Raw genomic sequence first — 17,293 nt, forward strand, 5'->3', positions numbered from 1 at the left:
GGACCCCTTAACACGAAAATAATAATCAAAGCGACTATGTACAGACACGACTGCAAACTGTTCTTGCCCGTCAGTTGGTAGGGGATGGGAAGAGCACGGAGCCGAGGGGGTGAGGTTCGTCCTGTTTGATGGGGCTGAACATCATCATAAAAAAAAGTCATTCCCCCATTCTAGGACCTGGAAGATGAAAATCTGTTTACAAAAGGGGAGACCACTTCAGCAACCATAAGCTGCTTTTCTGTGACTTGACAACAGAAGTAAAAGGAATTATTTTACAGAGGGACATTAACACCCGTAAATTAAAGAGCACCGAACTCTGGTGTGGGTGTCCTCCTTCAGAAACAAACTGGCTTTCATTTGCTGGTGTTTCAAGGAGTCTCACACTCCACTTAAACCACAACTTCACATCCAGCTGACAGCACCTGCATGAGGGTTTAATGCCCTTTAATTTACATCCATTAACCTTACCACTTCCATTAATTGCCTTTTGCTCCCTAAGTGGGCAACACCCTTGGTCCCTTCAAAAAAGGAGCAAATCAAGTCACAACCCTGACCAGTGGGATTGTCCCCAGCCCCGGGGCTCTGGGGTTACGCCAATGCCCTGACACTGTATCTCAAAGCGTTCAGCACCATCCATCAGACCCCAAACATCCACAACCCCACGGTGCCCTCAGTTTGCTGCCGGGAAGCCGGAGCAGCTCTGGATGCCAAAAGCAAGTCAACCCCTCCAGTCATGGTTACGTTCTGGTATGTTGCTTCCATTTGGCCTTGCCTCCATTAGGATGCTCGGTCTTATTTGTCTCTTCAGCTGTGCTAGTGGTGTTGCTCTCTTACAACCCTGCTGTTTTTTTTTTTTTTTTCTTTTAATTGCAAGATGTTCCCTCGTCAAAACAATTACGGAAAAGACATTAGAGCACAGAGGACTGCAGAAGAAAGAAAACCCAAGCAAGCAATGCGGAAAAAATTCTGGCAGGATCACAAAATTAAAACAGAGCGAACCGGAATTAGAGATGAGTGAATTATTTACAGTGAGTAATTTGTCTTCCTGTCTGCTCACAAATGAGGAGAAGCTTGTTGTTTCCTCCAACTCCTTCAAGAAACCTGAACAAAACAAGTTTCCTCAGGGTTCCCTTAAATGCAATATATAGGCTGATGGAAAATCTCTCTGTAGGTCACCTGGCATGACATCTGCTTCTTATAGGGCAAGCATGGAAGTGTTCTGATGCTGACAACTTGGATGGCAGCATTTAGAGTCTGGTTTCTACCAGGCAACATCTGCACTCAGATGCTGTGGCCCTAAGCGGGCTGGAGAGTTGGGCAGAGAGGAACCTGATGAGGTTCAACAAGGGCAAGGGCAGGGTCCTGCACCTGGGGAGGAACAACCCCATGCACCAGTACAGGCTGGGGCGGACCTGCTGGAGAGCAGCTCTGTGGAGAGGGACCTGGGTGTGCTAGGGGACAACAGGTTGACCATGAGCCAGCAGTGTGCCCTGGCTGCCAAGAAGGCCAGTGGGATCCTGGGGTGCATTAGGAAGAGTGTGGCCAGCAAGTCGAGGGAGGTTGGACAAGCGGGCTGAACTGTGCCAGAAAATCCCAATTAAAAATTTGAACTGCTTCTAAGACCAACATAGAGAAAGCATTACTTTGTTTCAGTTAAAAAAAAAACCAAAACATACATATATTCTGGTAGGAGGGTTTTTCCTCCCCGCCTGCAGATCCTGGGAGCAGCACGTGGCAATGCCATGGGAGGTTGTGTCTCGATGGCGGACGTGCTGTCCACCTTCCCGCTCAGCTTCAGCCACGCCGGATGGAAAGCCACCCAATGCTTCCATCAACCCAACCCAAGTCTGGTGGCAATTGCAGCCACAGATCTATACATATTTGACATATATATATTTGAGCCATACAGAGTCCAGCAGAGGGCTCCAAGGATGAGGAGGGGACTGGAGCATCTCTCCTATGAGGAGAGGCTGAGGGAACTGGGCTTGGTCAGCCTGGAGAAGAGAAGGCTGAGAGGGGACCTTCTAAATGCCTCTAAATATCTGCAGGGTGGGGGTCAGGAGGATGGGGTCAGACTCTTTTCAGTGGTGCCCAGTGACAGGACAAGGGGCAACGGGCACAAACTGAAGCAGAGGAAGCTCCAGCTGAACAGGAGGAAGAACTTCTTCCCTCTGAGGGTGACGGAGCCCTGGCCCAGGCTGCCCAGGGAGGCTGTGGAGTCTCCTTCTCTGGAGATGTTCAAGCCCTGCCTGGACGCGGTGCTGTGAAGCCTGCTGTGGGTGACCCTGCTTGGGCAGGGGGTTGGGCTGGGTGACCCACAGAGGGCCCTTCCAACCCCAAACTTTCTGTGATTCTGTAAAGTGTTGTGAAAGCAGGGCACACACCCTACAGATGCACAGGGAAGAGCAAGCCACTCGCCAGATCCTGGCAAATAATAGAAATAACATTGCGCTCCGAGACAGAGCAAGCACTTCAAGATATCAGAGCAGTTCGGCCAGGTGCTTCAATCCCTCATTCAGGGCCATATTGCAACAGGGATCAGAATGCTAACGCTGGCAAAAATAATTTGAAGACGCTTACATCACCTCCAAATGCAAGAGGACTTCACCAAGCTCCAAATTTTGGACAGAGAAAGTAGGGCACTGCCATAGACAGATGGAACCAACCCACAGAATGAAAGCTTTCCTCCTCAACCAGCTGGGATTAAAACACAGACCTACCAGCTCCCAGTTTTCCACTAAAAGCATCGCTTCTTTATACGAGATTTAAATCTCTTTGCCGGGAAGAGAGGCAGCTCTGCTAAGTTCAGTGGCTTCGTCTGGTATTGAAACAACGTTGTGATTATCGGGACACCAACATCATGCTGGTGGTTTTCAAGGATCACGTTCATCAACAAATAAACTGTTTACCACAACACATTAAGGAGAAATATATTTAGGAACATATCTGCACTGCTTCGGTTGCTATGATTATAAGTTATTTTGTCAGTCTACCTGCCTAATTGCAAAAGGATAAGGATCTCTTCAGGGAGCAAAAGTAAATATTAGAACAACTGAACCACGCGCAGCATCCAACTGTGGCTCCTGGCAGGGACGGAGCCATTCGTGCCAGCCTGCTGATGGGTTTTGAGGAACTTCTGACAACCCAAAGACCCTCATGAAGTCCAGGTTTTTCTTTGGGAGGATCTCAATCCTTCCGCGCTGGCGTGAAGCAGCGAGCAGAGACAGAGCTGACAGCGCCCGTCCCTGGAAGAGCACCAGACCGACAGACAGCCATGGGACAGACTGAAGGGTGGCCACAGCACCAGAACAACTTGTTATTGTCCCCACGGTTTTCTAAGGTATCATTATTCCTGCTCCTCCTTTCCAGCCCAAGCAGTAACCACCTGAGTGAACGTGGAGGATTTTACGACAAGAAATGGGACAGCCCTGGCTCAAGGCTGAAGTTCTACTGACCATGGAAATATCAGACTTTGAAGAAAACCATCATTCAGGTCACCCAAAGGAGATACTGTAGGTCAAAAATCCTTTTTTTCCAGACAAACACAGAGCAGACAGCTTTCCCAGTGGACATTAAACACCCTCTGGATGGAGCTGGTGATGGCCAAGCGCACGGCCGTGGTATTTCAGTGCCCATGGGTGAAAATGGCTGTTTGGTATCACCCCAAACCAAAGATAGGCTTCTAATCTCTCTCTCACATTAGAAGCCTCATAATTAAAAAATCTGGCTGTATACATCTCGAGCAAAAAACCCAAATTTACTCCAGCTGGAACCACTGCTCTGTGTACGTCCTACACCAAAGGGAGAGCTTTCAACCAGACGAGCTGCGTTAACATCAGCTACAACTGCACGGAGCATTGGAAATAGCTGTCTTCAGTCCCCTACCACAATGTGTAAAAGTTTTTTTTAAAAAGGTTCAAATTAGTTTTTTGTGATTGAAGAATATCACCAAATTCCTTTTTTTTAATAGCCTGAGACTTATTTTTTACTCATAATTTAGAAATGAAGTCTAGTCTTGGCTGTATATTTGCTTTTTGCTTTTTTTTCCCTAATATTTAGTGCCCTTTTGATACTATGACTCATAACTTATAATGACAGCTAATCCATAGAGGTAAAATTAAAACACATAACAAACCACAATATAAAGATACCATGCATTTTTAGTAAATATAGACTCTATCAAAACAGCCTCCCCCCCAGAATCCAGGAAAAGATCCAAGAGCTGCACACGAGGACATGTAAAGAATTACCCAGACACCTTAGAAGCTTTCTGTGTTGCTCACATTCGAAGGGATATTGGTACTTTAACCTGGCATGTTTCTTTATTTCCAAAGACATGCAGAAATCCTGTTGTCCTGAGGATGGAAAGTCAAATCCCAGCATCTCCCTCCTCTTGGCTTTGGGTCGGAGGCAGCAGGGAGAAGGGCAGAGCACCACGCACCACCCGCTCCCCTGCCTGCTCCTCCTGACCTTGTCTTTCTCCTTCCCCAGTCCTTTGATCATTTCTCTCGGAGATACCCAGGAACATATAGCTCTGCTAATCAGTGTCATAGCTCATTAATTTGCTTTATTGGTCTCTGGGTAAACCTCTCGTGCTACGCTGTTCCGAAGCTACCCAGTCTTTATCATTAAGAAATAACTGCCTACAGCTCCTACGCCGTGTGTTGCCTGGGTGCATTAAGTGGCTTAATAGTATCGCTAAATTTACCTTAACTGGAAAGGTGGCCAGGGCATTCATCACCTTGAACAAGGTTTAATCAAATCCCATAACATAATGAATCTGTCCAATTTTGACACCATAACCTCGGAGACTTTATAAGTCCTCAGCAGTGAGGTGCCGGATGTGGACAATACCCCTTAAAGCAGGACAAAAAAAATCATCGTAGTCTTCAAGATAAACAGTTCTTTACACTTGTTTGATGCACTTCCAGGTACACAATTACAAGGCTTTCTTGATAAAGACATCTTCCAGCAGGATTAATTCAAGAGATATTTTCTAAGAGAATGACCCACAAACAGTTTTAGTCTCCGAAACGTGGATAATTAAAAGTGAGGATCAGAAGGTACCGACCTACCCTTCATCAAATTTTCTCCTTCTAAAAGTTCAGCCCGATGCTTGTTACTATCCCTTCCTGTAAGTAATAGATTTAAAGGTTAAAGAGCTCTTTTTCTCTGGCCTTCTCCAGAAGTAGCATATTGAAAGGTTACATGCGTTGTTTCTAGACTCTAAACAGGAGTGGCAGTCATTTTGATTTCACTTTTTGCTTCTTTTAAACTACTTCTTTGATATCGATTCCTTTACGAGGAATCCAATCTCAATCTCCACTTCACAGCTCATCTTTTCCTACAGCCGCAACATTTATGCCCATCCAAAAGCTTGGGTCTCCACAGCTCTCTACAAACATCAGCTAATTAAATGAATCACTATGTTTTTCACGCTTGGCAAATGCCATGTTAAACCCCAGCTTAACCACCCTGCTGTTCCCCCACCCCTCGCCATGAAATGCCCGAGAGAAATATCACAGGGCAGCCTTGAGCACAGGGTTAGCCCAAGAAAGCACCTGAACTTCTTACTTGGCTGTCATCGCTCTATTTTTTCCCCAAAATAACTCTACCACCAGCAGGACTGTTTCATTACATGTGCCTCATTAATTAGTAATTTGATTAGTATTTGACCTCTTGAAGAAGTTCCTCAGGACTCAGTCTTCCTGTCTGTAAAATGGGATCACTGCTCCGACCAGCAGGCCAGACTGTGGCTGCGCTTCAGATCCGAATGGGCTCTGCTCCTAGAAAGCTGGTCGCTGCGAAAGGTGCTCAGCACCCAACATGGCCAGTGTTGAACCACGGATCCTCATCGGTCCCACGGGTGGGACAGGAGAAGGCTCCTCTACCCCAGGCCACACCACTGCATGCCCTGCTGCTTTCTCAGGCAGGTTTAAACTTTGTCAGCAAGGTAAGGGGTAATTATAGGATAGATTTAGAATAGAAATGGAATATTTTCAGTTGGAAGGGACCCACAATGATCATCCAGTCCAACTGCCTGACCACAGAATAGTAGGGGTTGGAAGGGACCTCTGTGGGTCACCCAGTCCAACCCCCTGCCCAAGCAGGGTCACCCACAGCAGGCTGCACAGCACCGCGTCCAGGCGGGGCTGGAATATCTCCAGAGAAGGAGACTCCACAGCCTCCCTGGGCAGCCTGGGCCAGGGCTCCGTCACCCTCAGAGAGAAGAACTTCTTCCTCATGTTCATCTTGAGCTTCCTCAGCTTCAGTTTGTGCCCATTGCCCCTTGTCCTGTCGCTGGGCACCACTGAAAAGAGTCTGGCCCCATCCTCCTGACCCCCACCCTGCAGATATTTAGAGGCATTTCTAAGGTCCCCTCTCAGCCTTCTCTTCTTCAGGCTGAACAAGCCCAGCTCCCTCAGCCTCTCCTCGTAGGAGAGATGCTCCAGTCCCCTCACCATCCTCGTAGCCCTCCGCTGGACTCTCTCCAGTAGCTCCTCATCTTTCTTGAACTGGGGAGCCCAGCACTGGACACAGGACTCCACATGGGGCCTCACTAGGGCAGCGTAGAAGGGAAGGAGAACCTCCCTCGACCTGCTGCCCACACTACTTTCAACCAAAGTTGAAGCGTGCTACCAATGGCATGACCCAAACACCTCTTAGACACTGCCAGGCATGGGGCATCAACCTTCTCTCCAGGAAGCCTCTCCCAGAGTTTGACCACCCTCTCGGTAAAGAAATGCTTCCTCGTATCAAGTCTGAGCTTTATAAATAGTGCTCATTCGGGGGGAAAATACTCCCCACACCAACCAAATCTTTCACATGCGATAAAAGATGCTAAAAGGGAATATATCACACCCAATTCAAGCACTCTGCCCAGCCTTAACAGAAACATTCTCTGTTGATATTGCTTTATCACAAAGGACCCAATCCATCCTCAACCTCCAGCGAGCCAGAGGCACCACACGAGGATGACGTATGGCTCAGCAACACCTCCTCTGGAGCTCCAGGATGCATTTACAGCACCTTTTAAGGTACATTGAGTAGCAGAGGGATTTTAAGCAGCTGAGCCAAACACGATCTGACAGAACGGCTGATCTCCCTGGCTGCGCTGGAGCGTATCGCTCGCCGTCAGTGCAAAGCAGCCTCCAGACCCAGATGCCCAGCCATATAAAAAAAAAACCCCTATTTTTGCAGTGGCAACATCTGACTCCTGCACATCTTGCATCTGTCACAGAGCATCCCCAGGCACGTCTCCTTGGGTCTGCGTCCTCCTCCACAGCAGAAATCAACGTGAGGACCAAAATCAGAGCGGGGAGGGGGGCAAACTTCATAAAATTCTACTCAGAGAGCTTACAAATCGTGAAGGCTTTGTTCCACAGACTGTCCAAGAGCTGATAGCGTGGTAATGAGTTTAATATGAAAACTGCTAACCGTTCCACCTGAACATGAGGAAGAACTTCATTCTGAGGGTGATGGAGCCCTGGCCCAGGCTGCCCAGGGAGGTTGTGGAGTCTCCTTCTCTGGAGATATTCAAGACCCACCTGGACACGGTCCTGTGCAGCCTGCTGTAGGTGACTCCACTTTGACAAGGGGGTTGGACTAGATCACAGAATGGTAGGGCTTGGAAGGGACCTCTGTGGGTCATCTAGTCCAACCCCCCTGCCGAAGCAGGGTCACCTACAGCAGGCTGCACAGGACCTAGTCCTGGGTTCCTCCACCCTCACCCTCAGCAGAGGTGCACCACAACCCTTACACTGACACCAGCCAAGCAAGAGACCCAGCACAGCCCCAAACAACCAGCAGAGCCCAGCCAGCAGCCCCACACTCATCATAGGGTAGAAGGGATCAGACAACCACCCACCACTGCAAACAACAGGAAGAACTACTCACCCCAGCTTTCTCTCATACCCCAGCTTTCTCTCATACTCCAGCTCTTTCAGGCTGCCTCTTTTATTGCCCCCATGGAGCCACCACCCCTCCCAGCTCCCCCCCATGATTGGCTCTTCCCAGGAGAGCCTCTCATTATCCCCAGCTGCTCCTCTGCCACGGCTACCTTGATGCACCTGGAGGGGGGTGGATGGAGATGCCTTCCCTCCTGAGCTGCCTGCCTTCCCTCTGGAGCTGCCCTCCTGCCTGGGCCACCATGCTCACTCCCCTTGCCTCCTCCATGACCCACAGAGGTCCCTTCCAACCCCTGCCATTCTGGGATTCTGTTTTCCAGGTGTAGATGATGCACAACTCCTGCCAAGTGGCTCGTTCCCTTTCGGTCCCTTCAGCAGATCCTTTCCAGCCCCAAATAAGGGTTACACGTAAAATGTCCCAAGGTGAGCACCTATGAGAGCAGGCAGCCAGACGCCTAACTTCCAGTCTCGAAATCCTTTGGAGAAAATAATTTAGAAAAAGGACAGAGAAACAACATTAAAAAAAAAAAATCAGCGTGGCTGAAAAATTGCAGCGAGCTCCAAAGTACCTACCTACTCATAGATATTCTGCAGCACTCGGCGCCTTGGGCACCGTTCTCCATCACCAAACGTTAAGATGTTTGAACACAACTAAAAATGGAGTTAGCCAACGCGGCGCTGACCACCATCTGCCCTTGCCTGGGCTGATCCCGAAGTCAAGCTGAGCCTTACGCCAGCCGGCCACGATTAAGCCCCCGCGCTGGCGGGCGCGGGCTGGGTGAGCTGCTCTGAGGACAGAACAGCTTCACCCTCCTCTACCCCCCCCAGACAAAGTCACAGCCTCCCGTTTCACTCCTGCAGCTCTCCGAAATTTTGGCCCGATGGCAGAAACACCTTGAGCAGGTCGAAGCTGGCGCGAAGACGGAGCATCTCCAGAAGGCATCTATCCATCTGTGTGTTTAAACAGTGTGAAATGCAGTGATTTCAGCAAGTTTGCTGATGACACCAAACTGGGAGGTGTGGTAGATACACCGGAAGGCTGTGCTGCCATTCAGCGTGACCTGTACAGGCTGGAAAGCTGGGCAGAGAGGAACCTGATGAGGTTCAACAAAGGCAAATACAGGGTCCTGCACCTGGGGAGGAACAACCCCAGGCACCAGTACAGGCTTGGGGTGGACCTGCTGGAGAGCAGCTCTGTGGAGAGGGACTGGAAGTGCTGGGGGACGACAGGGTGACCATGAGCCAGCAGTGTGCCCTGGCTGCCAAGAAAGCCAATGGGATCCTGGGGTGCATCAAGAAGAGTGTGGCCAGCAGAACGAGGGAGGTTCTCCTTCCCCTCTATGCTGCCCTGGTGAGGCCTCATCTAGAGTACTGTGTCCAGTTCTGGGCTCCCCAGTCCAAGACAGATGAAGAGCTACTGGAGAGAGTCCAGTGGAGGGCTACGAGGATGATGAGGGGACTGGAACATCTCCCCTACGAGGAGAGGCTGAGGGAGCTGGGCTTGTTCAGCCTGGAGAAGAGAAGGCTGTGAGGGGACGTTATATACGCTTATAAATATCTGAAGGGTGGGTGTCAGGAGGACGGGGCCAAGCTCTTTCCAGTGGTGCCCAGCGACAGGACAAAGGGCAACGGGCACAAACTGAAGCAGAGGAAGTTCCGTCTGAAGATGAGGAAGAACTCCTTCCCTCTGAGGGTGACAGAGCCCTGGCCCAGGCTGCCCAGGGAGGCTGTGGAGTCTCCTTCTCTGGAGATATTCCAGCCCCACCTGGACGTGGTCCTATGCAGCCTGCTCTGGGTGACCCTGCTTGGGCAGGGGGTTGGGCTGGGTGACCCACAGAGGGCCCTGCCAACCCCTACTACTCTGTGATTCTGTGATTCTCCGTGATTTGTTAGGGGTGCAGGTCCTGACGCCCGCTAGCCTACCTCTCCTGACAGTAAAACACGCTTCTCCATCGCTGCCGAGACTTCGCTAGGAATAACTGACCACAAAAAGAAGGGGCAAAAAGCAGGGGATGGCTTTGCTCAGTGAACGGTGAACGATCCAGTTACTCACGCTGGAAAGGGCTGCGGATAATACGCAGCAAACTGTTGCAAACGTGGAATTCTGGTCTATGATCCACAGCTACAGCAGCTTAAGCCACTGTCTCCTTTGCTAAAACTGTACAAACCCTGTGTTTTCCTAATGTGAACTAATGATTAGAAGTAACTCTTCCTGCAGCTTATTTCTAGGTGTTTTAAAAATCTCATAAACAGCACATTGCGGTAGGATTCTGCAAACATTACGGGGCGTAACGACCATGAAGATTTTTTTTATCTATATATACAAACACACACAAACAAAAGAAATGACAAAAAACCCCAGATTTATTACAGGACTCTTGATTTTACCCAGGAGAATGTTACTGGTTATGTTCTCAGACCCTTAACTACCTGATGAAAAGTCCTCACAGAATCACAGACTGGTCGGGGTTGGAAGGGACCTCTGTGGGTCACCCAGCCCAACCCCCTGCCCAAGCAGGGTCACCCACAGCAGGCTGCACAGGACCGCGTCCAGGCGGGCCTTGAACATCTCCAGAGACGGAGACTCCACAGCCTCCCTGGGCAGCCTGGGCCAGGGCTCCGTCACCCTCAGAGGGAAGAAGTTCTTCCTCATCTTCAGCTGGAGCTTCCTCTGCTTCAGTTTGTGCCCGTTGCCCCTTGTCCTGCCGCTGGGCACCACTGGAAAGAGTCTGGCCCCGTCCTCCTGACACCCACCCTGCAGATATTTGTAGGCATTTCTAAGGTCCCCTCTCAGCCTTCTCTTCTCCAGGCTGAACAAGCCTAGCTCCCTCAGCCTCTCCTCGTAGGAGAGATGCTCCAGTCCCCTCATCATCCCTGTAGCCCAGGAGCAATCCCTGTTCATCGCAGTGGAACCACAACCCCAAATTAAATCGCTGCTAAGTACAACCAAAGGAACTCTGCTTCCACAGTTACTACCAATTACTGCTTCACTTTACTCTGTCTTCTAAAAAGGGAAGGAGAAATAAAGTTACACACAGTTTTAATTAGATAAATCTATTGCTATTTATGCACTTCAGATTTGCTAATTAGCAACTAGTATTTAAAAAATTACCGAAAGTAAAAATGCATCAATATTTAAAGCGAAGAAGAAGTAAACAAATACCTAAACAGCCACCAGGAGTTGCCTTCATGCGGGTTCTTGAACAGGGTGGGAGAAACGAGCTCAAAGGAAGACAAAAAATCTCCTCAAATCACAGAATCACAGAATGGTCGGGGTTGGAAGGGACCTCTGTGGGTCACCCAGTCCAACCCCCTGCCCAAGCAGGGTCACCCAGAGCAGGCTGCACAGCACCGCGTCCAGGCGGGGCTGGAATATCTCCAGAGAAGGAGACTCCACAGCCTCCCTGGGCAGCCTGGGCCAGGGCTTCGTCACCCTCAGAGGGAAGAAGTTCTTCCTCAGGTTCATCTGGAGCTTCCTCTGCTTCAGTTTGTGCCCGTTGCCCCTTGTCCTGTCGCTGGGCACCACTGAACAGAGCTTGGCCCCATCCTCCTGACACCCACCCTGCAGATATTTAGAGGCATTTCTAAGGTCCCCTCTCAGCCTTCTCTTCTCCAGGCTGAACAAGCCCAGCTCCCTCAGCCTCTCCTCGTAGGAGAGATGCTCCAGTCCCCTCCTCATCCTCGTAGCCCTCTGCTGGACTCTCTCCAGTAGCTCCTCATCTTTCTTGAAGTGGGGAGCCCAGCACTGGACACAGGACTCCAGATGAGGCCTCACCAGGGCAGAGTAGAGGGGAAGGAGAACCTCCCTTGACCTGCTGCCCACACTCCTCCTGATGCACCCCAGGATCCCATTGGCCTTCTTGGCACCCAGGGCACGCTGCTGGCTCATGGTCACCCTGTCTTCCCCCAGCACACCCAGGTCCCTCTCCACAGAGCTGCTCTCCAGCAGGTCCGCCCCAGCCTGTACTGGTGCCTGGGGTTGTTCCTCCCCAGCTGCAGGACCCTGCCCTTGCCCTTGCTGAATTTCATCAGGTTCCTCAAAATGAGAATATCTTGGGTTTTGTTGCTGTTCCCAGAGCTACAGCAAAGTGCAAATCTCCTTATTCTCTTAACAGGTTAAAGTTTTTTTAAAAAAATGTTACTTTTTGAAAGATACAACTTTCAAGAATCAGTTTAGCTTAGAATTACACGTCTTAAACTTCTTTCGTTTTCTAAATGCCTGCTATGAAAATGTTTCCCCGTTTTTGACCTCCTCCATCAAAAAGTGGGAATTGCCACCCTGTTTCTGCCAGAAGTGACGCCGATATCGCTCGGACAAGACTCTGTTCACCTCTTAATTGTTGCACATGTCCCTTTACTTCAGCAAAGGAGGATATTTTCAAGCAGAAGCTATCTGAAAGAAATCTTGTTTCTTATTAGGAATAATCCACGTCATGCAAAAAGCAAGGAGAAAAAAAGGGGCATTTTTGGTTTTCCTGCTGAATTTGGTTGACGCATAGAATTTAACGCCGACAGAGACACGCGGATACGCGCCGACCCCTGCCATCACCGCGCTCTCTTGCTCAACTGAACACCGATGATTCATTTACACGAGAAGAAAATCCAGAAGAACCCCAAGCGACGCAGAAAGTTTTGAAACAGATTCGTTTCGTGCAAGAAAGTCTTGGCCGTTTACTCCCAAGAGGCCAGTTGGGGTAGTGATCACCTACCGCTCGTTAAGCCCGTGTAGGCACCCTACGCATCTTGACAGCTTCTGCTACGGAATCGCCCGCTGACTTGCCCCCACCACTCCCGCGTCGCGTTTCACAGCGAAACCTTTTAGGCAAGGAACTGAATTTCTGCCACAGTCCTCGTCACCGTTATCAATTCTGACCTGAGCGAGGGCTCCAGTCACGGACCGTCATCGATATTAAGCAATAATCATGCTAATAGTAATTCATATCAAGCATCTTCCGTTCGCCTGGCCATCTCCGTGATGTTATTAAATTAATAGATCTGCCACCGCCAAAGAAAAATAGCATAAAGAGAGAAGTCTTATTAAGCTAGAGATAAAATTTTAAATAATTCTGGGAACTGCCAAGGCCAGCCTTTGGGCCCTTCTGTGCACTACTCAAATCCAGTTACCCTGCGACGTGGGTTATTTAGTTATTTGTTTTGATTTAATCAGTTTGTGAATTATAAGCCTTTAATCAAATTAATTCCGACTGCTGCCAAGACGGAAGAAAAGCAAGAACACGATAAAAAACGGAATGCAGAAATATAATATTCTGGGTTATTGAAGTCTTTTACAAGAGTGGGAGACTGCATGCAGCTCTTTCCAACCTTTGGAGTTTCGTGGTGCCTCAACCGCAGTCGCCACAAGCTTTGTACTGCAAAAGAACCAGCAAAGGTATTTTGGGGCATGGTCTGTGAAGCCGATCGTTCTGCTTGAAAAACTTCTTTATTCCGTACGATTTAGCAAGTCTAGCTCATTATTTCTGTATGTGTTGTTCCAAATTAAGTAGCTGTAAATATTGAAATTCCATTCAAGCTTTATCGAGGTTTGCCGGCGTACATGGGTATCACTGGTCATGCAGAGGAGGACTGAGACCCATTTCTCCTGTCTGCCACGAAACAGCCGCCCCGCACAACGCAGTTCAGCCAGACACTCAGATGAACATAGAAATCCATCTTTGGCCAACGCAGCACGTACATCTGCAAAGTAACATCTCACCAAGACTTCCAACATTCAGTGCTCTGTGACTCGGAACATACTGATGGCCGCTGACCACGGTGGGTAGGGGCGAGACTGAGGAACAGCCCACCCTTTCTTCACAGAATGGTCGGGGTTGGAAGGGACCTCTGTGGGTCACCCAGTCCAACCCCCTGCCCAAGCAGGGTCACCCACAGCAGGCTGCACAGGACTGCATCCAGGCGGGGCTTGAATATCTCCAGAGAAGGAGACTCCACAGCCTCCCTGGGCAGCCTGGGCCAGGGCTCCGTCACCCTCAGAGGGAAGAAGTTCTTCCTCATCTTCAGCTGGAACTTCCTCTGCTTCATTTCCTGACACCCACCCTGCAGATATTTATAAACATTTATTAGGTCGCCTCTCAGCCTTCTCCTCTCCAGGCTCAACAAGCCCAGCTCCTTCAGCCTCTCCTCGTAGGAGAGATTCTCCAGTCCCCTCATCATCCTCGTAGCCCTCTGCTGGACTCTCTCCAGTAGCTCCTCATCTTTCTATAACTGGGGAGCCCAGAACTGGACACAGCACTCCAGATGGGGCCTCACTAGGGCAGTGTAGAGGGGGAGGAGAACCTCCCTCGACCTGCTGCCCACACTCCTCTTCATATGGACCCCAAGATGTCATCGGCCTTCTTGGCAGCCAGGGCACACTGCTGGCTCATGGAACTTCCTCTGCTTCAGTTTGTGCCCGTTGCCCCTTGTCCTGTCGCTGAGCACCACTGGAAAGAGTCTGGCCCCGTCCTCCTGACACCCACCCTGCAGATATTTAGAAGCATTTCCAAGGTCCCCTTCCTTTTCCCATCTGTATCAACCACCTCCCTCTGTAAGCGCCAATAATGCAGTAATGCGTCTCAAGGCAGGAGCACCCGCACGCCATCCCATGCAGCACCGCACCCCGCAGCTCGTTTTCTATTTTTCTTCTCAGTACTTTAAATGCAAATGATCGCCACAAAAGGTCACCGAACGCGATCAGCTGCTCTGTGACATTTTACCTCGAGAATAAGCAAGAAGTAGGAAACACAGCGGGTCGGAACAAGATGTGCCAAGACATCAATGCCCTTTGGGCACTACGCGTAAGAGGAATTGAAAAGTAACCGGAGTTGGGTGCGTTAAAAAAAAAGAAAATAATCAGAATATATACGTTTGATGTCATTAAAAGGAGCAGTGGAATAGAAAGATCAAACTGACAGCTGCTGGGCGTTCCCAGAAAATTAGGAATTATATAAATGATCATTAAACTGCAGTTTATCCTCGTCAGCGAGCTTGGGGCTCCTACTCCTTGGGAGCTGTGCAAGTGGAAACCTCCAAAGACCCAAGGGGACATCCTGACGGGATGCTACTGGGTGGGGAGGTGGGGGTTGTGCCTTTCGTGCTCTCAGGGGAGAGCTTTTCCATGTCCAAATGGGTCTATCATTAAAATCAGCTACAGAATGAAAGCTTATGGAGTTCCAGTAAAGAGCAGGAATGAATAGAACGAAATAATCGAAACCGTTTTCAGGATATATTCAAAAATCGCACTCAACAAGCAGTAAACATAATTAAGACCTATTATGTGCAATATTATATTATGAAATAGTATCAACCCACTTCATCAGCGACACGTTAGACTGTTTTAAGATGGAAAGCACTGGATTCAAGAGGTAGAAACGCACCTTTCAGAAGAAAACAAACACATTTTGTAGAATAAGCAAGGCTACAACAGACCTACCCGCACATGGTGCCCACAACCCACCACCAAGACACTTCTCTCCCTCCCCTCGTTCCCCCAGGAGCATCTCTGCTGCTCGTCAGTCCCCGAGATCGTTCCACCGACTCAACGCGCAGTTACGTTCATCGCAGATGTTCATCTGCAACCAGGGAATGGTTTCGGCTTGTTCACCTGAGCTGAAGGGACACTGCTGTGGCTGAAGCCTCTCTGCAAAAATCACTGCCTCTCTTTAATGTAATTTTTGGGGCGTTCCAGTTCTTTATTTTAACGCGATCTCCCACACAAGCGAAGGGAACCTTCTGCAAAAGGCAGCCTGGGTCTCTTTGTACACGAAAAAGCCCCACGAAGCAGGAACACCGACGCAGACGGCCGCGATCGCGGTGCCAGGAGGTGCTGAGCACGGGGCGGACTTACCCTGGAGTTCACCACTTCCAAGGAGACGTTCTGAGGCATGGCGCTGGGCACTGCAAGGGAAGAAGAGCAAAGAGAAAATGGGAAACGTTGCCGTTAGCGTCGCAGTCGGCACAGGTTACATCAAATATTTCTCTTGTTGGAAAGAGGAGAGGGCAGATTTTACACCTAGTTTACAATCTGGTCACGGCCACGCAGCTAATCCAGGTGGCACTTCAGAGGTCCCCTAAGGAGAGGGAAAAATAAACGCAGCTGCTCATTTCTGCCCCTTTTTAGTAGCCCTGATAGTAAGCCCTTGAAACAGCAGCATCCTGCAGTGAGGCCAGCTACCTGAATTCAGTCATTTGTGATCAGCCTGGTCAGAAATCAACAAAAACATGCCGCAATTTCTCCAGCTTTTATTTATTGAAGCACTTTTCAGAACATTTCTGTTATATACAGACCGAGAAGTGTATTCCTCTCTCAGTGGCACCCCTTTTTACAGGGATGCCCAAGGGCCAAAGAGAAAAGACACCTTGTCATTAGATATTATTTATAAAACAATGGTTTACATTTAGGCTCTCCTTATCATACACACTATAATCCACAGCCAGTTTTATACAGCTCATCTTTGTTCTATCCATTCCAACAAATATACTTTGGATATTTTTTTGATAATTCCTCAACGGGACTAACAGCCATTCAACACAGGGTCTCACAAAGATGCCTCACCAGGCGTTCATGAGATGGCCTGGCACCCACAACCTTCAATCAAACAAATGGTTCTGACTCAGGGGGGGTTTCCATCTTCACAGAATGGTCGGGGTTGGAAGGGACCTCTGGGGGTCACCCAGTCCAACCCCCTGCCCAAGCAGGGTCACCCAGAGCAGGCTGCACAGGACCACGTCCAGGTGGGGCTGGAATATCTCCAGAGAAGGAGACTCCACAGCCTCCCTGGGCAGCCTGGGCCAGGGCTCCGTCACCCTCAGAGGGAAGAAGTTCTTCCTCATCTTCAGCTGCAACTTCCTCTGCTTCAGTTTGTTCAGCAAAGATCTACAAGAATGGTCTGAGAGCTCAAACATCTTACAGACCAAATAAAATTAATTTTATCTAAACAAGTGCAGAGCACGGGTTATTATCTATTGTTCTCTGAACAGGGAAGGGACTTCTGGCTGTAAAGAGTAATTTAATAAGCAAAGAGCTACGAGCTGGAATCCATCTACACTAGAAATCCAGCGCACCTTTCTTTCAACTTCTTCACTCTGCACTGAAGATCGCTGCCGAGGAGCATGGCGGACACAGAAGTTATTTCTGTAAATCACTTCTTCTGGGCCACAACGTTCACCACAGAATCACAGAATGGTCAGGGTTGGAAGGGACCTCTGTGGGTCATCTAGTCCAACGCCCCTGCTGAAGCAGGGTCACCTACAGCAGGCTGTAGAGGACCTTGTCCAGGCAGGTCTTGAATATCTCCAGAGAAGGAGACTCCACCAGAACGAGCTGGTGAAATTCGATGTACCATATAGAGGTGAACCCAGTGGGGGCTGCTGCCTACATCATCTCTAAG

At 49.4% G+C, this 17,293-nt stretch overlaps 1 protein-coding gene across 1 annotated transcript in view; it reads right to left on the bottom strand.

The window, feature by feature from the left end:
- LOC142365643 (netrin receptor DCC) overlaps nt 1-17,293 on the bottom strand; it is a 678,995-nt gene that overhangs the window by 156,972 nt on the left and 504,730 nt on the right. Inside the window, exon 12 of the mRNA XM_075446652.1 lies at nt 15,751-15,800. Within this exon, the coding sequence (XP_075302767.1) occupies nt 15,751-15,800 (50 nt within the window). The remainder of the gene's footprint in view (nt 1-15,750; nt 15,801-17,293) is intronic.

The sequence above is a fragment of the Opisthocomus hoazin genome, chromosome W, assembly GCF_030867145.1.
Source record: "Opisthocomus hoazin isolate bOpiHoa1 chromosome W, bOpiHoa1.hap1, whole genome shotgun sequence".
NCBI lineage: Eukaryota > Metazoa > Chordata > Aves > Opisthocomiformes > Opisthocomidae > Opisthocomus > Opisthocomus hoazin.